This window comes from Paroedura picta, chromosome 8 (genome assembly GCF_049243985.1).
Source record: "Paroedura picta isolate Pp20150507F chromosome 8, Ppicta_v3.0, whole genome shotgun sequence".
Lineage (NCBI taxonomy): Eukaryota > Metazoa > Chordata > Lepidosauria > Squamata > Gekkonidae > Paroedura > Paroedura picta.
The window spans coordinates 11,314,386-11,333,778 of NC_135376.1; the positions used below are offsets into that span (position 1 = coordinate 11,314,386).

Genomic DNA, 19,393 nt, shown 5'->3' on the forward strand with positions numbered 1-19,393 from the left:
AATAAATATAAACAACAGAAAAGGAAGGACTGCCTGCTGGGAAATAGAGTCTCCATTCCATTTTCCTTAGAGCAGGGGTAGTCAACCTGTGGTCCTCCAGATGTTCATGGACTACGTTTCCCATGAGCCCCTGCCAGCAAATGCTCCAGATGTTCATGGACTACGTTTCCCATGAGCCCCTGCTAGCAAACCACAGGTTGACTACCCCTGACTTAGAGGCAAACATCTTCTGCAGATGTTATGTTGCACTCTACCCCCATCAGATATTTGTTTTGGGAGCATGATTCAAGTGTTGTTGTTCTTGTTAGGTGCGAAGTCATGTCTGACCCATTGCGACCCCATGGACAATGATCCTCCAGGCCTTCCTGTCCTCTACCATTCCTCGGAGTCCATTTAAGTTCGCAGATTCAAGTGTACCACCGGGAAATGCAGATTTTCACACAATTTCCCTTCCATTGCTGTAGATCCTAAGTCAATCTGATCATCTTTTGATCGATAGTCACTGAAAGAAAGGTCAACTTTCTTTGAAGGTCATTTGCTCCCTCAGTCTCAGAGACTATTACCGGTATCATGTTCTGTTTCCCAACTCAGTTCATGTCTGGGCCTCGTTCCACAAGCACACAGAAATGTTTCAAGAGGGAGTGCATTCCCACCTGGAAAATAACCTGTCTCTCCATCTTTGTCAAAAGGGCTTTCAAGTCCTTGTTCCTCGTATTTGACTAATGAGTTTGTTTTAAAAATTAATTAAAACTAATATCTTTTTTTCCCCCTTTTCCCTCCCAGGCTCTGAAAACAAATGGCCTCATTAAAGGCTGAAGCAGGTGTAATAGCAAATACATCTTTCTTTTTTTATTCCCCACCCACCCGCCCCTACCCCCTCAGCCAAATGTTAATACAAATACAACTCCACGCAAGACCTGCTGAAATTATTCGGAGTAATGTCAATAGTATTTCAGGGTTATTTTACCTACTTATAGATTTACATTTCAGCACCGCCAGACCTGCTTACTGAAAGGGACAGGAGTAAGGGTGAGCTAATATTCCCAATTACTCAGCATCATTTCTATGCTGAAGAGACTCCCATTTGCACAGAATTTGGGGGCAAGCAGATTGGTCTTCCCAGCTTTGAGATCTTGCCAGGACATGTAGAGTTCTAATGTGAATTCAGAAGGTTTCAAGGACGTGGTACATGGTGCATCCAGCCGAGGTCTGTAGATCTCCCCGAATTGCAACTGACAACTGGACTACAGAGATCGGATCTCCTAGAACAAATGGCGGCTTTGAAGGGTGGAGTCTATAGCATTATGCCCTGCTGTGGTCTATCCCCTTCCCCAAATCTGCCCTTCCCTGCCTACACCCCCAGATCTCTAGGATATTCACAGCCTGGAGTTGGCAGTTCTATTAGAAGGGGTAGTCAAACTGCGGCCCTCCAGATGTCCATGGACTACATTTCCCATGAGGCTTATGGGAATTGTAGTCCATGGACATCTGGAGGGCCGTAGTTTGACTACCCCTGTAGAATATGTACAAGTCTCCACTGCTGGAGATAATAAGATGAGAAGGAGCAAGACAGAGGATGGAATGGAAACTGTGGAGGATAAAATGAAGTAGGAAGAATTTGAAAATAGAAAAAAAGGAGAAAAGATAAGGAAAACTGGGTTTATTTATTTAGGCCCACCCAGACAGTACAGAGTAGTTCTGGTAGTGAGTGAGGCCTGATAAAAGAGGGCTATGGGGAGGAGAATTGAACAGCCAGGTGATGTATTGGTTAGCATGTTTCATTAGGACCTCAGAGACCTAGGTTCAAATCTCCATTCTGCCACAAATCTCACTACATGAACTTGGCCTAGTAATTCTTGCAGTATAACCTACAAAGGGTTGCCAGGCCAAGCCTGTCAGGCAGCAGGTGGAGTGAGTTTAGGGACATGGTGTGTATGCATCTGACATTGCCAACATCTCCACACCACTTTTTCATAGAACCTGGAAGTGTTGTAAGGTAGTTCTAGGAATCACTGAAAACGCTATGGTTTTACTACAGAGTTTCCAGTGATTCCTAGAGTTACCTGGTATCACTTCTGGATTTTACCCAGATGTGATGTTGCAACATTTGTGACATCACTGATTTTTTTAAATTGTATTTTTTTTCCAGCTGCCACTCAGAACAGCAGTGGGCAATGAGGCTCGTTGGTAGAAAACTTCCACGGAGAGTGTTGTGGCAAGCTTATGACTTTGCAGGGTTATTGTGAAGACAAAATGATTATGCAACTCACAGGTCCTTGGATGAAGTCATTAGATAAAAGGATACAAAGAAGTAAAAGCTATGGCAATACCCTCTTGGCAAGGGAAATGACAAAGAATCACCATTTACAGACATATGAAGAAAGGCTGGGGGAGCTTGGTCTGTTTAGCCTAGAGAGGAGACGACTGAGAGGGGATCTGATAACCATCTTCAAGTATTGAAAAGGGTGCCATATGGAGGATGGAGCAGAATTGTTCTCTTTTGCCCCAGAGGGGCAGACCAGAACCAATGGGATAAAATTAATTCAAAAGAAATTCTGTCTAAACATCAGGAAGAAGTTCCTGGCAATTAGAGCGGTTTCACAGTGGAACAGGCTTCCTCGGGAGGTGGTATGTTCTCCATCTTTGGACATTTTTAAGTAGAGGCTAAATAGCCATCTGACGGAGAGGCTGATTCTGTGAAGATTCAAGGGGGTGGCAAGTGACAGTGGATGAGCGATAGGGCTGTGAGTGTCCTGCATAGTGCAGGGGGTTGGACTAGATGACCCAGGAGGTCCCTTCCAACTCCATGATTCTATGATTCATTTCCTGACCACCTTTTAATTTCATACTCACACCAATTATGTTTCTTCATTTTAAAAAGCTAGTCACCGCTGCTCCCTGCATTCTGCAGGGGGTTGGACTAGATGATCCTGGAGGCCCTTTCCAGCTCTATGATTCTATGATTCCATTCTATGATTGGCTCCAGCTAGCTAGGAAACATATAGCACCGTGGTGATTGTTGTCACATGTTACAGAAGCGGAGGGGCAATGCAACTTTTAGTGGCAGCACCAAGTCTCCAGAAACTTGTTGCCGTCCCTTATAGAGGTAACGGCAAAATCGAATGTCCTCCACTGGCAGCTGACATCTTCTGGAATCAGATAAAGAAATGAATAGGCGTATTGTTCAGTACCATTACTTGGCTTAAAAGCTTACTGCGCCTAACAAAAGGCTGAACGAGCTCTCAATGGAGTATGGAAAAGAAGTAAAATTTAATTTCCCTTAAACATTTCTGACAACCAAATCTGCGTTTTCAACATTAGACGGCCAACGAAAGGCTTTAAAAGGGGTCTTGACAACTTTATCTCTTTCTCCTTTATGCTCCGGGAAGTGACAGGGAGACTTCGGTTTAATGCAGCTTGAAATATTCTTTAAACTTTATCTAAGCTATAAAAGCTACTTCCCCTCCTAAAAGAACAGAACGGGATTATTGTTCTCGTTAATGGTTCAAGTTTAGCTCCATCTTTCCAAATGCTGTCACCAGAATCTGAAAGACATGACAGGACGAGTGTTATGGACAACTAGGGGTGTTAACGCTGGGTTGAGAAATTCCTGGAAATTTGGGAGTGGAGCTTGAGAAGGGCAGGGTTTGGGGGGAGGAAAGGGAGCGATCTCAGCAAGGTGTATTGCTACTCTCCAAAGTAGCCCTTTTCTCCTGGAGAACTGATCTATGGAGCCTGGAGATCATTTGTAACTCCAGAGGATTTCCAGACCCCGCCTGGAGGTTGGCAACCCCATCCATCAGAGACTGCAGTCATCCTCATATGATAAGTGGGTTTCAAGGAATCGGGAGGGGGGGGAATCCAGGAAATGATCCAGTAGCCTAAACAGTCTGCACCAATCAGCATATTTATGTTCACTTTTACTTTGGAATCTTTCTTTTTTTTTAAGTGTCATGTTAACTTTTATCTTCAAATAGCAACAATGAAACTGATTGGACAGAAACGATGATTTAAATGCTATATTCAAACCAAGTCAAAGCTGTGGGAAATTCTTGGACTAATACCTGTTTAAAAAATTAAGGCAACAAAAGCGTCTTTCCTTATGTTGCCTGGCTGATCCTGCACTGAGCAAGGGGTTGGACTAGATGGTTTGTTTGGCTCCTTCCAACTCTATGATTCAATGAAATTATGGAAACAACAACAACCCTAAGGCACTGAAGAATGTCGTCCTCTACCCAGCTATTTTCCTGCTCGTTGGCTCCACCATCGAAAAAAATGGAGGCTGTGACCAACCAATCAGAAGGAGACTGGGAAGGGAAGCCATGAAAGAGCTAGAGATGACCCTTCAGTGGAAGGCTGTAATGCTGGTGAGTAAGGGCTGGAGAACTCATACTACAGAACGCTCCATAACTATGCATGGGTGTCAAAGTTGGATGATGAAGAAAGCTGGGGTAACTCTCAGGAGGAAGAGGCAGCTCTATAGCTCTTCGCAGGATTAGCATCCTAGCATATAGACATAAGCATTCGAGCTTTGGTTCTGATTCGGCCTGAGCACAAAATCAAATGAATTCGTAATAACTTGATATTTTATGTTGGCTTATTATTATATGTATTCATAAGCCCTCAAGGCTTACAAATTAGTCAAGTAATTCCTAGATAGAATAAAATATTAATTGCATTAATTGCAACATTAAACCTGTCAAGCTTGCCTCGTATTATATGGGGAATGGCATCCAGTGATTGCTATAAAATTCGCGAAACAATTAATCCCTCAAAATGGATTTTGTTCCATGGCAAAAATAAAACACTGGAGCATTGTCCACCCGACGTCTTTGTTCATACCCGGGGTCACCATATGGAAGCCACCAAGGAGACAAAACACATTGGAATAGCTTCCTGCAGTATGCCGGAAAAGGTGAAATTGTTCCAAATAATGTGTGTTTCATTCAACTGGTTTTACAGAACTTAATAGAATTACAGCATACTCTAACACCGATTATGTTGTCTTTGGACCTTTTTGTGTGCTGAGGTGGGGGAAGAGGAGAAACACAATCCATAATGTCACTTTTGGTTGAGCGTTTGACATCAACATTGCCATCTGTGCCACTCTAGGAATTCTCATACTCTCTATAGCAAATGCCTCCCTGACATTCTCAACCCTGGTAGAACAATGTCAGTCCTCAGTAGGATCTGAGGATCCCCTGGAATCATACCTCGTCTCCAGATCAGTTCCCCTGAAGAAAATTGCTTATTTGAAGGGTGGACTCCACAGCATTATACTCTACTGAGGTCCCTCCCTACCCTAAATCCTGCCCACTCACAGCTCCACTCCTTATTCCTCGAGGGAATTCCCAACCCAGGGCTGGCAACCCCAGGTATTATTCAAATAAATTCTCTATATATTTTACAAGGATGTTTTCTTGAGCACACCAGCTCTGAGAACCCGGCACAATCTTCTATGTAAGCTAAAGAAACAAAGTTGGCAGTCATACTGGTTGAATCTGGAGTCAAGGTGGGGTTTAGAGTTGCCAACCTCCATGCGGGGCCTGGAGATCTCCCAGGATTAAAACTCATAGAATCATAGAATTATAGAATCATAGAGTTGGGCCATACAGGCCATCTAGTCCAACCCCCTGCTGAACGCAGGATCAGCCCAAAGCATCCTAAAGCATCCAAGAAAAGTGTGTATACAACCTTTGCTTGAAGACTGCCAGTGAGGGGGAGCTCACCACCTCCTTAGGCAGCCTATTCCACTGCTGAACTACTCTGACTGTGAACATTTTTTTCCTGATATCTAGCCCATATCGTTGTACTTAAAGTTTAAACCCATTACTGCGTGTCCTCTCCTCTGCAGACAACAGAAACAGCATCCTGCCCTCCTCCAAGTGACAACCTCATCTCCAGACAACAGAGACTGACTCCTCTGGAGAAAATAAAGACCTCTATGGCACGGTATCCTGATGAAGTCCCTCCCCTCTCCAAAATGTGCCCTGCCCAGGCTCCACCCTCAAATCTCCAGGAAATTCTCAACCTGGGCTTGGCCTCTCTAGTGGGGTTGCCTACAAATGTTGACAGCCAGACCCAACTACCAGTTGGGAATAACCCACACTTCAATTCAGGAGAACATTATGATGCAGATCAGCCTCATATAAAACTAGTTTTGTCCACATTTCTAGGACTCGGTCTCCAATCCAAGATTTCGGGGCAATAGGACCTGAAGGACAGTCGAGAATACATGAAGATGAAAATATACGAGCGACAGTGCTTGATTTGTTTGGATTATTTTCTCCTTGTGCCTTTTAAAATCTCGGACTGGCCCGTGTTTTGATTCAAGGTACAAATGACTTGGGGAAACAACAGTTTCTCATTAGCCTGTGTTTGTGGGTCTGCGTGTTGGGAGAAAAAAAAAGGAATAATAATAAAATAACCATTCCGCCGCCGTCTAAAAGCCAAACAACTTTTGCTGTGAGCCAACAAGGCAGGGAAATATTCCATGCCACATCATTAATACAGGGCATTTATCTCTGCAAAATTAATTCCTGCTTAGCACTGTATCAACCAGTCTATGAAGAAAGTTAATTGCGAATCAATGGCTACAGACAGAATGCTGAATATACTGCAAGCTTTCTCATGCAACGCCTTATTCGGCACCGCTGATGAATGAGAGGACGCTGCTGTAATAGAAACCCACTCTTCTGTCTCCGCTCTCCTGCAAGGGATTGATCCCTTGGACTCTGTTTGTTTAATTGGATAGACCTAACTTCCTCCCCAAACTCCAAATAAACTTTGATTGATTAAAAAAAAAAAAAGACATCGAGTGCCTAATAACGATGCTAATATGATTTTCCTGATGGATATGCCTAATATGATTCATTCCATTCGGGCCAAAGGGAAATTGGTCCCTGTTGTTGAATCTAGTGGACACCAAATGACAAAACACGGGATTCCACACGTGCCTTTATGAAACATAAGGTAACAAGCCCCCTCTGGATTAGTCCCTGTGCTAGCAGTGGTTGCAGCTGTAGATACAGAGATGCATAATATGATGGATATGCATAATTCAATTCAATCCGTTTGGGACAAAGGAAAACCAGCCACCTTTTCTGGATCTAAAGGTAAAGGTAAAGGTATCCCCTGTGCAAGCACCGAGTCACGTCTGACCCTTGGGGTGACGCCCTCCAGCGTTTTCACGGCAGACTCAATACGGGGTGCTTTGCCAGTGCCTTCCCCAGTCATTACCGTTTACCCCCCAGCAAGTTGGGTACTCATTTTACCGATCTCGGAAGGATGGAAGGCTGAGTCAACCTTGAGCTGGCTGCTGGGATCGAACTCCCAGCCTCATGGGCAGAGCTTTCAGGCTGCATGTCTGCTGCCTTACCACTCTGCGCCACAAGAGGCTCTAAAATACATTATAAAGGTAAAGGTATCCCCTGTGCAGGCACTGGGTCATGTCTGACCCTTGGGGTGACGCCCTCCAGCGTCTTCATGGCAGACTCAATACGGGGTGGTTTGCCAGTGCCTTCCCCAGTCATTACCATTTACCCCCCAGCAAGCTGGGTACTCATTTTACCGACCTCGGAAGGATGGAAGGCTTAGTCAACCTTGAGCCGGCTGCTGGGATCGAACTCCCAGCCTCATGGGCAGAGCTTCAGACTGCATGTCTGCTGCCTTACCACTCTGCGCCACAAGAGGCTCTAAAATACATTATAAAGGTAAAGGTATCCCCTGTGCAGGCACTGGGTCATGTCTGACCCTTGGGGTGACGCCCTCCAGCGTTTTCATGGCAGACTCAATACGGGGTGGTTTGCCAGTGCCTTCCCCAGTCATGACCGTTTACCCCCCAGCAAGCTGGGTACTCATTTTACCGACCTTGGAAGGATGGAAGGCTGAGTCAACCTTGAGCTGGCTGCTGGGACTGAACTCCCAGCCTCATGGGCAGAGCTTTCAGACTGCGTGTCTGCTGCCTTCCCACTCTGCGCCACAAGAGGCTCTAGATCTGGATCTAATGGGCACCAAACGCCAAAGCACAAAGCTACACGTGACTTGGTAAAACAGTGGTTCTCAACCTGGGGGTTGGAACCCCTTTGGGGGTCAAAGGACCCTTTCACAGGAGTCGTGGCAGGGCGAGCAACTTGGCCGGGGGAGCGCCACAACTGTTGCCATTCCTCCTGAAGGCACCTGCCAATTTATATACAATTTATAATCAATTTATATACAACCATGAATAATGGATCTTCTTGCCATTGGTCAATTTCGGTTTAATTTATGTGAAAGAACCCTTGCATGATTTTATGGTTGGGGGTCACCACAACATGAGGAACTGTATTAAAGGGTCGTGGCATTAGGAAGGTTGAGAACCGCTGTTGTAAAATGTAAGATGCCCCCTCCTGGCCTGTGCTAGTGCGGGCAGTGATTGCATCCTTGCCCCTCCAGGGCTGCACATCTTCATGCAGTTCAATCAATCAGGAGCAGACATGAGGAGCCATATGCAAATGCCCTCTCTGGAGAAGGTTTTGGACTGCAATGGTATCCTGTTATGGACTCAGTGGTCACCACGATGTCAAGCAAGATGGCGGGGGGCTCTACATTCCAACTGATCAAAGACTTTGTTGCCTGCTGTTCAAACGTGTCAAGTGTGAGAAAGGGTTCTGTTCAATTAAGTGGCTGGTTAGACCCTAAGATGAATCATAGAGTCATAGAATCATAGAATAATAGAGTTGGAAGGGACCTCCTGAGTCATCTAGTCCAGGGATAGTCAACCTATGGTCCTCCAGATGTCCATGGACTACAATTCCCAGGAGCCCCTGCCAGCATTTGCTGGCAGGGGCTCATGGGGATTGTAGTCCATGGACATCTGGAGGACCACAGGTTGACTACCCGATTTAGTCCAAAAATCCAAGAATCAGCAGTTCTGCCTTTGATGGAAAACAATCTGCTTGCTTCTGTAGACAGTGTTACCAATCTTAGATTGGGAATAGGGTTGCCAGACCACCCTCACCCCCACCCCCAATGAAGGCAGGGGTTTCCCACTGACAGGCCCCAACTCCCTGCCACTGATCGGCAGGCTGGCATTGGGGGGCTTATCCAAAAAAGACAAAGGGCCAACCAACATGCAGCAACATGTCTATGTCACTGCCACATGACCCGGAAGTGACATCATCACATCCCATACATCAAGACGGCGCTCTGGTATCTGGGCCAAAACGCTATAGCAGAAGCCAAATTTTACTATGGAAATTTTCCCCAATACCAGAGCATTGCCCTGATGGTCCAGATGTTATGACCTCACCTCTGGATCACGTGAGCAGTGACATTCTCATCACAGTATGCTGGATGGCCCTCCTTGCTGCTCTCAGCAAGTCCCACCCTCCCCTGCTGGTAGCCAGGGGGGTTCTGCCAACCCTAGACTGGGCTATGGAGCTTGAGAAGGGTCGGATTTGGAGAGGGGACAGACATTGATGGGGCATAATGCCATAAAGTCCATCCTCCAAAGCAGGTGTTTTTGTCAGGGGAACCGATCCCTGCAGTCTGGAAGTTGGCAAGCCTGAATTAGGGACGATGCGGTGAATGCTTCGCAAAGCATTCAGAATGCCTCTCCCCAAATCCATTCCTAAGCCATTCTTATTTCTTTGTTACCGCAAAACAACACTTCCTAGGCAAAACATGGCCCCCTACGGTTTTGTCACACGGATGCAAATGCACACAGCGAGACCGTTAAGACTTTACTTCTCACAGCGATGGACAAATCAAGGACCACACAGGCTCAGAAATGGGTTTAATCTACATGCCGGAGGCACGGAGTTGGCAAAAGGGATTGCTTGAGCACTCCCCCGGTAGCCGAAATGCCTCCCTGACAGGCGATGATGTCCAACAAGGCCTAACAAATTGCATCACGGCCAACAAAGCCTCTCTTGGGGAACACCAGACCGAGGCAGGGAGATCCCCACCCCCAGTCAATAGCTCAAATTAGACTTTAATGCTTGTTCTAAGAGGCAGAGCGCTCCAGATATCTCCTTCCATCAGCTGGGTCTTGGCAGAAGCCACGATTGACAGGCTCGCTCCGTCTTGGCAATTCTGATTCGTTTAAACCACACACACGCAACATTTTCAAAGAAAAATTAAACGGCTCTTCTCATCGCTGGCATTTCATAACGTTTTGTTCTTGCTCAATGAGCTCTCTGGCACAAAACTGCTGTCCCCCCCTTCACCCGCTCCGGACTGGCCTGTTTCTAAACTGCAGCCCCACGAACGGATTCATGGTTGGTCCGGGCCCCTAATTACGCACCTTGTGTTTTGAGGGCTTAAAGAAGCTTCAGAATTAACAGGAATTAGCTTTCCCCCCCTTTAATTGAGGAAGGGAGAGAAAGAAAGAACGGCAAAGGCATTACCTGTCGCAGACAATTCCAGCGGCTTGCATGCTTCATTTTCAACCGTTTCCTGAGGGGAAGAGAGCAGCTTTCTCGCCAGCATCGGAGAAATAGGTTGGACTAATAGAGAAGTGAGGCTTGATCGGTTCTGTTTATAGCTTCCATCTTCGAGGGGAGAGGGGAGAAGAAAAGGAAGGGGGCAATTCAGTTAAGTACCGGTGGAAGAAAAGGAAGGTGGCAATTCAGTTAAGTACTCCCCCTCCCTAAGTTCTATGCATGGACATTTTAAGTATTAAAAGTAAAGGTAAAGGTATCCCCTGTGCAAGCACCGGGTCATGTCTGACCCTTGGGGTGACGCCCTCTAGCGTTTTCATGGCAGACTCTATACAGGGTGGTTTGCCAGTGCCTTCCCCAGTCATTACCGTTTACCACCCAGCAAGCTGGGTACTCATTTGACCGACCTCGGAAGGATGGAAGGCTGAGTCAACCTTGAGCCGGCTGCTGGGATCGAACTCCCAGCCTCATGGGCAGACAGCTTCAGACAGCATGACTGCTGCCTTACCACTCTGCGCCACAGGAGGCTCTTATTTTAAGTATTTGGCTAGGAATATGGAGGCTCCAAGCCAAAATCCCAGCTCTGCATGACCTTGGAATAATTGCCACCTCTTAGTTGACCCTAACTGCCAGGGCTCTTGTGAGAATAAAATAGAGGCTTCCCAGGAGATATCTCCCAGAATTACCACTGATCTCCAGATGACAGAAAGCTGAAGAAATCGGGAGAAAATGACTGCTTTGGAGGATGGACTCCATAGCATGATACCCTGAAATCCCTCCCCTCCCCAGAACCTGCTTTCCTGGGCTCCACCCCACAATCTTCACCAATTTCCCAACCAACCAGCTTCCCTGGAGGTCTTAGGGGCTGGATGCTCTTGCATTGCACCCCACTAAGTTCCATGTTTCCCCCAGGCTACATCCCCAAATTTCTAGGGGTCCCCCAACCTAGATCTGACAACCGTACCCCCTACCCCACCCGCAAAGAATTGGGTTGTTATTTATGTGGACAGAATGGTGCTAACATGAACCACAATGCAAATGAAGGCTTTTACAAAGGACCAATCACAGACTCTACATTCTGGACTCTATGGACCAATCATAAGGCCACGTTAAGGGCCAGAGCTCTCAGCAGACCCACTCAATTGTATGTAAGTCCATATTTTTCCTATCGTCGTTGTTCGGTATTTTGATTGGTGTTTGCATTCAATAAAAGAGCTGTGTTTTCAAAGAACTCGTAGTCTGTGTCTACCGAATCTGCAGATATATTAGGGCAATTGGCAAGATGACACTCCAAATTTCCAGCTTCTTAATCCAAATTTCATAAACGTTTTCTGGATTACCTAACCCACAAGATTCATTGTCGGTTACATTTTCTTTCTTTTTGAACATAACTATGCACTACTTTCCCCCCAAAAAACATATGTTCAAAGTGGCTTATGTAAAAATAAGGAATAAGATACATTAGTGAAACCAAATCCAAAACATGTACAGCAAACATGTTCCAAAACATAAGCAGATATGTCACAGAATGACAGTAGCACATGTAAAAAAATTCAAGTGGGCATCCGTGTTGGTCTGAATGAGCACAACAAAAATAGAGTCCAATAGCATCTTTAAGACCAACAAAGATTTATTCAAGGCATGAGCTTTCAGGTGCATGCCCTCTTTACATGCACTCGAAAGCTCACGCCTTGAATAAATCTTTGTTGGTCTTACAGGTGCTTTTGGACTCTATTTTTGTAGTAGCACATGTAAGCCAAGAAACAGAATCAAATTAACTCCTGGCCAAAAAACAACGAGCCAAATATAGAATTAAATATACAGAAGACGAAACTGGCAGTAGAATAATTAGGAGTCAAATTAGGATAGCTCAAAGTGAATATGTTAGGAACCTAAAGGTTGAGCTGCAGAAATAAATACAAATATTGAATGTAATCAGGTAAATGTCATACAAATTTTAAAACACGGATAAAATCTCTGTTATATTCTGTATAATACAGTCAACAATAAAACATGGAAGTAAGACTAGATGGGTTTTGACCCTAAGGGTCTTCCTGAGTGGTCAAGTAATGTAAAATGTTCTTATATAATAAAATTGTTGCTGCTGTTTGCGACTCTTACGAAGGGCTGTATCTCTCCTGAGCACTTAAAAACAGCTCCTCAGATCACTGTTTCCTTAAACTGAGGGAGGGGGCAGAAAAATACCTGAGTGGCATATTTTTAGGACTCCTTAGGGTGCTAAGGAAAAGAAAGAAAAATGTAAGTGGGGAGTGGCCACACTTTGGGGACGATCTGGAAGGCCCAAGTCCCACTCTTCCATCAAACCTTAATGGGTGATCTTCAGCTGGTCCTGCAGTCTTGGTCCACTTCACAGGGTTGTTGTGCAGATAAAATGGAAGAGTGGGGAATAATGTCAGCTGCTTTGAGTCACCCATTATGGAGAGAGGTGGGGTGTAAATGAAAGTAATGAACAGGGAGCAGTGTCTTAAGTGGGAAAGATTTTAGTATCCGTTCTCCTTTGAATTCAAAGAAATTCAAAATGTTCACTGGGGGTGGCTGATTTATCCTGATAGTGTTTTCTGGGTGAAAGCTCAAGTAAGAACATGCTACAAATTGCAACTATTATACCTCCATATTGATTCCTTCAACACGGCCCATGTTTTTATTTATTAATTCGATTCATGAAGGAAAAGAGCTGGTCCTTATACTCAACTTTTCACTACCTGAAGGGGTCAAAGTGTCTTACAATCGCCTTCCCTTCCTCTCCCCACAACAGACACCCTGGGAGGTAGATGAGGCTGAGAGAGCTCTGACAGGACCGCTCTGTGAGAACAGCACGATCAGGACTGTGACTAACCCAGGATCACACAGCTGGCTGCATGTGGAGAAGCGGGGAATCAAACCCAGCCGCTGCTCTTAACCACAACACCACGCTGGCTCAACGTTCTCGGTGTCCATCTTTGTTGTCATCTAACATCTTTGTTGTGTTTGTTGTCATCTAAGCCCTGATTTTGTTGCTCTTGCTATGGCTGGGGAAATTAGCAATCATTTTACAATGCAGAAAGTCATCATCCTAAATTATCAGCTACAACAAAGAGGCGGGATAAATGGGGGGTGCCATTTTTCGCAGTAGTGCCGGCTTCCTTATAATATGTAACACGTCCTGAGAAACATTCAACATAGATACATTTTCATGCCAAAGCAATGATAACCTGATTATGATTTCTAAATCACAGTGCAGGGAAGCCAATTTCCATCCGCACTGGATAAAACCAACCGGTTATAAACAAAGGCTTTGAAAAGGCATATCTAATCGCCTTTTAAAATCTTTTAAACCCTTCCTATTATGCCCTAAAACCCCATTTTAATGATGTCTCCCCACCGTCCGCGCCCCTGCTTTTTATTATTCTTTAGGAAAGGGAAAAGTTTGACTGAATGCTGAACTGTAATTGTACATATCACTTCTTTGACTTTCAGCTACATTGCTAATAGAATTGTATTAGTTTTGAAATAACTGAACTGAATGGTTCATTAATTTTTCACCTTAAGCTTAATGGAAATTTGACAAACAGTTTTATGCTGTGAATAGACACTCCAAGGAGGACGGCGGCACTCTAGGAAATTATAAATTACTACCGAAAAGAAAGAATGAAGCCTGTTTGCCTGGCTGGGGTTTGGCCCCATCTGTGCTGTTCATGGCAGGCGCAGTGTGCTAATGGTGCTCTTCTCCCATTTAGGAATTCCCATAGGGTCATCCCGGTGATAAACATTAGCCCGGATGAAAGCGCTGCTACACTGAGTGACAAAACCATCTGCTTTGAGGACAATAATCAGTGGACCCATTTATCTGTTTACTCTAAACCAACATTTGTTAGAATGCAGCCAGACTGAACCTCCCCTTTGTCTTGGATCCTGAGAGCTCTTGTCAACCATTCATCTCAGTACAACCAGCTTTCTCCACCAAGGTCTCCTGAAACCCTGGTGTTTCTGGATGGCCCTGGAAGGGTTTCCTGAACGGGTGGGGAATAATTCATTTTTAATATGGCTGCAGAGGAAAGGACACGCAGTAATGGGTTTAAACTACAAGTACAACGATATAGGCTAGATATCAGGAAAAAGTTTTTCACAGTCAGAGTAGTTCAGCAGTGGAATAGGCTGCCTAAGGAGGTGGTGAGCTCCCCCTCACTGGCAGTCTTCAAGCAAAGGTTGGATACACACTTTTCTTGGATGCTTTAGGATGCTCTGGGGTGATCCTGCATTGAGCACGGGGTTGGACTAGATGGCCTGTTGCTCTCTGTCATCTTGGTATAGTGGTTAAGGGAGGTGGCTTTTAATCTGGAGAACTGGGCTTGAGTCCCCAATCTTCCCTATCCAGCCAGCAGGGTGACTCTGCGTTAGTCAAAGTTCTCTTGGGGCTGTTCTCAGAGAGCAGTTCTCTTAAAGATCTCTCAGCCCCATCTGTCTCACAGGGCATCTGTTATGGGAAAAGAAAGGGAAGGTGGTGGTAAGCCAATTTGGTTGGTGAAAACTGAGAGATGAAACTCTTCTTCATCATCTGGAGATCAGTTGTAACTCTAGGATATCTCCAGGCCACACCCAGAGGTTGGCACCCAATATGAGAAAATAATTCCGGTGGTATCTAGGATTGGCAACTCTGAGTTAGAAAAAGACTAGAGATTGTTTGAGGGAAGGTGGAGCCTGCATTCTGCAGGGGGTTGGATTGGATGACACTGGAGGCCCCTTCCAATTCTATGATTCTTTGATCTCTTCAGGTCAAATACTCTAGAGCAGTGGTCCCCAACCTTTTTATCACTGGGGACCGGTCAACGCTTGACAATTTTACTGAGTCCCGGGGGGGGGGGTAGTCTTTGCCAAGGGACATTGCCGCCGCCTGAGCCCCTGCTCCACTTGCGTTCCCGCCAGCGCCCCTGACTTCCTGCCACCCGCTGGGAGGCGCTGCCAGCAACAGCTGCACAGTGCCACACCGAGGGGGAGCCCCAGCCACAGCAGCCACCGGAGAGCAGCAAATGTGAGCTGGCAGCAGAGTAGCAGGGCAGCCCCCGAGGCAGCAACTGGGGAGGAGGACGAGGAGGAGCCACGGCCCAGTACCAACTGATCCATGGACCGGTCCCGGTCTCCGGATCAGGGGCTGGGGACCGCTGCTTTAGAGACCAGCTGCTAGAGCTGCCATTCTCATCTGGGAAACTGACCTCTGTTGTCTAGAGATCTGTTGGAATTCTAGATCTCCAGGCAGCCACTCAGAGGTTGGCAACCCTAGCAGTATCCCTGCCTTTGGCCTGCTAGATACAGAGTGCTGCTTGACACTCCACTGAAATGCAGAACAGGCAGGCACAAAGATGAAGGGTGACGTTGCCTGAGGGACTGGAGGCAGAAGATGAACCGGGAACAAAGAGCATGGCGCAGATGAGGCTGTAACAATCTGAGAAGTCTGCAGATCTTTCAGCTGTGAGCTACAGAGAAGAAGCTGACTTGATGGACAGAGAGTGGGAGGCAATTTCAGCAAGGCAGACAGAAGGAAGGAGTGTCAGAGTGGGTGGCCAGAACAGCAGAGTTTGCACACAGGAAAGAGCAAACTGGAAAACCGTGCAGGCAGGAAGCTAAGGACTCTGATATTCCGTTTCACTGCCTTTCTTCCCCTAAATCAGCCTGGCATCTTAACAATTTGCAAGGTCACTGCTTGCTTCAGTTGGGGGAATTGCTGCCATTAACACACAAATGTAAATACACTTTCCTGTTATGATTTTTTTCTTTTTTGGTCAATTCAGATGAACTGTTCTGCTGGCTGCAATTGTGCTAAGGCAATTCCAGTGTGAGCTATGGAAACGTGTATGTCCTCAAATGTTCGAAGGTCCATGCATTTTTAAACACAAAAAACTAGAAACGCTCACATGGCAGGTTGGAGGCGGGGCGGAGAGCAAAGCTAGCCCATTTTCTTGGGTGCCATGCTCCTACAGAAGACCAAATGTTTGCTGTCACTCAGGAAACTCAGAGCTGCAATGGGACATACAGTTCTTATTTCACTGTGTGTGTGTGTATGTAAAGCACTGTCAAGTCAAAGCTGACTTCTGGCAACCCCAGAAAGGAGCTTTGAAGCCCAGTGAGAAGCAAAGGTGGTTTGCCATTGTCTTCCCAGGAAGTCTCCCATCCAATTTCCAACCAGGCTTGACCCTACTTTGCTTTCAAAGGGGTGAATAAAGTGTGACTCTCCAGATGTCCATGGACTACAATTCCCATGAACCCCTGCCAGCATGCCAGCATGGTATAGTGGTGGCTTCTAATCTGGTGAGCTGGGTTTGATTCCCTACTCCTCCCCATGCAGCCAGGTACGTGACCTTGGGCTCATCACAGCCATAATAATACAGAGCTACTGGTAGCATTGCTAGGTTCTTCTTAGTCAACGTCAGGGGATGGGGAGGGGGGCAGAAGGGTTGCCAGATTCAGGTTGGACAACCCTTGGAGGTTTCGGAATGGAGCATTGGAAGGCAAGGGACCTCAGTGAGGGACAATGGCACAGAGACCACTTTCCAAAGCTTCCATGTGCTCTTGGGCAGTCTTTCTCAACCAGGGTTTTGGGAAACCTTGGAGTTTCTTGTTAGCCCTTGAAGGGTTTCCTGAATGGTTGGGCATTAATTTTTTTTTAATGTTGGTTTATTGGGTGATATGACTGTATATGGTCATGTCACCCCCTCCCAAAAAAAAAAAAAGCCAGTGATGGTCCTCACTTGGAGGGTGTGGGAAGGGGAAGGGCCCTGGGTGGGTTTGTACACAGCTATGCTTCCCAACCATATTCTGCACGATCTCACCACTTTGGGAGTTTCTGAAAGCTTGAAGAATGTTTCAGAGGGTTCTCAATGGTAAAAAAAGTTGAGAAAGGCTGCTCTAGGGGGAATTATCTCTGTAGTGTAGAGATTCCAGTAGGTCCCTAGAAGCAGAAGAAACAGAAGAAGAAGGAGAAGGAGAAGAAGGAGAAGAAGGAGAAGAAGAATTCTTATATGCCGCTTTTCTCTACCAGGAGTCTCAAATTTACAATCCCCTTTCTTCTCCCCACAACAGACACTCTGTGAGGGAGGTAAAGCTGAGAGAGTCCTGATATTACTGCTCAGTCAGAACAGCTCTATCAGTGCTGTAATGAGCCCAAGATCACCCAGCTGGCTGCATGTGGGGGAGCGAGGAATCAAACCCAGCTCACCAGATTAGAAGTCGGCACTTCTAACCACTACACCACGTTGGCTTTCAGGTTCCACCTGGAGGGTGGCTTCCCTAGATTAGCTTCCAAGATCTGATGAGATTAGGCCATGCCATGTCTCATTCCCTTTGGAATCAGGACTTAGCCTGGATGTATACCATTTGCACCCAACCATTTTTACATGTTTACAAGTTCTGAGGAAGCATAAAATGAAATATCCAGTGGAAATAATTGCAAAAAATCATAAGATCTATAGTCCATTGGAAGTTCTCCTGCCCATCTGAATTTCCTCACCTTCTTCACTTACATTCCATCTATCCCTCACTTTGCCTCTTGCATGTCTCCTTCTATTTGTTATTCTTTTCCTGAAAAGAGGATGTTGCAATTTCCCAAAAAAGAATATAACATTTTTTCCCCCTTGTGGTTTGCATACGGTGGCAAATCTGTCAGTCACCAGTCCAAACTGGAATGCCGTTAATTTCTCTAAGGATAAGCTCGGCAGATGGCAGTAAAAAGCGGAAGGAAGGGATTGTTTTATTAATTGTTCTCTAGCTAAATGCTAACGAAATAACAAATAGTTATAAGCAAAGAAGACATGCAGGTTTGTTTCTATCCCCCCCCCCTTTTCTTTTTCCAAGTGAGCACGGCCATGCTTTACAAAGCTCAGCCCCTGAGATGAGAATAGCGACCAATCTACAAGGCAACCGTGAATGGAAGAATAGGCTCACGGAAGAGATGGAAATAGGCTTCCCATTAGCAGTTGGGTTTCCTAAAACAGGTCTTCTGAGAAACTGAATGCCGGGGCAATGGAAGGAGGGACTGGCAGGTCGTAGAGGGGGAGACATCATCTTTCTCCCACAACTGGTCTTTAGAGCTCAGCCGGAGGAACGAGCATGATATAGATAGATAGATAGATAGATAGATAGATAGATAGATAGATAGATAGATAGATAGATAGATAGATAGATAGATAGATAGATAGATGTAGATGTAGATGTAGATGTAGATGTAGATGTAGATGTAGATGTAGATGTAGATGTAGATGTAGATATATTGGATGGAGAGGGATTTGATGATGGAAGGAAATGAACTACGTTTTCATTTCAGAAATGACAGTTGGTGCAGAGCACAGCTCCTTGGGTCCTTGTTAGGACCCCATGGAGGGCCCACATTTGACGAGCCCTCCAGCAGCTGCGTTGGTTGCCAGTTGAGTTCTGGGTCACGTCCAAGGTGATGGTTTGGACCATTAAGGCCTTCCACTGTCTGGGTCCTGCATATCTAGGGGACCACTTCTCTGAGTATGACCCTCAAAGAGCACTGTGGTCCATGAATTCCAATCTGTTGGTAAACTCCAGTCCCAGGGAAGTATGTCTGGCCTCAACCAGAGCCAGGGCCTTTTTGGCCTGCTCCAACCTGCTGGAATGAGCTGCCAGTGGAGATCCAGGACCTTTCATAACTAACAAACTTCTGAAGGGCTTGTAAAATGACACTTTCGCAACAAGTATATGGTTGACGCCAAATGATCAAGCAGAACATCAAATCAGGCCCTCCCCCCTTAGAATCATAGAACCATAGAATCATAGAGTTGGAAAGGGCCATACAGGCCATCTAGTCCAACCCCCTGCTCAATGCAGGATCCCTTCCCTTCCCTCCTCTCCCCTTTCCCACCAAGGGAAATGTTAGGTTTTAAAACTGAACCAGTAGAATTTATCAGTTAACCAATTGTTTTAAATGGTCTTTTTATGTTTTTAACTGTGTAAGGATT

General features: G+C 45.8%; 1 protein-coding gene across 4 annotated transcripts in view; it reads right to left on the reverse strand.

Moving 5' to 3' along the window:
* The window catches only part of NAALADL2 (N-acetylated alpha-linked acidic dipeptidase like 2), a 552,606-nt gene that overhangs the window by 182,702 nt on the left and 350,511 nt on the right, over positions 1-19,393 (reverse strand). For all 4 annotated transcript variants that reach the window (XM_077348363.1, XM_077348364.1, XM_077348365.1 and 1 more), the window contains exon 6: positions 10,389-10,532. In XM_077348363.1, coding sequence (XP_077204478.1) covers positions 10,389-10,532 — 144 coding nt within the window. The remainder of the gene's footprint in view (positions 1-10,388; positions 10,533-19,393) is intronic.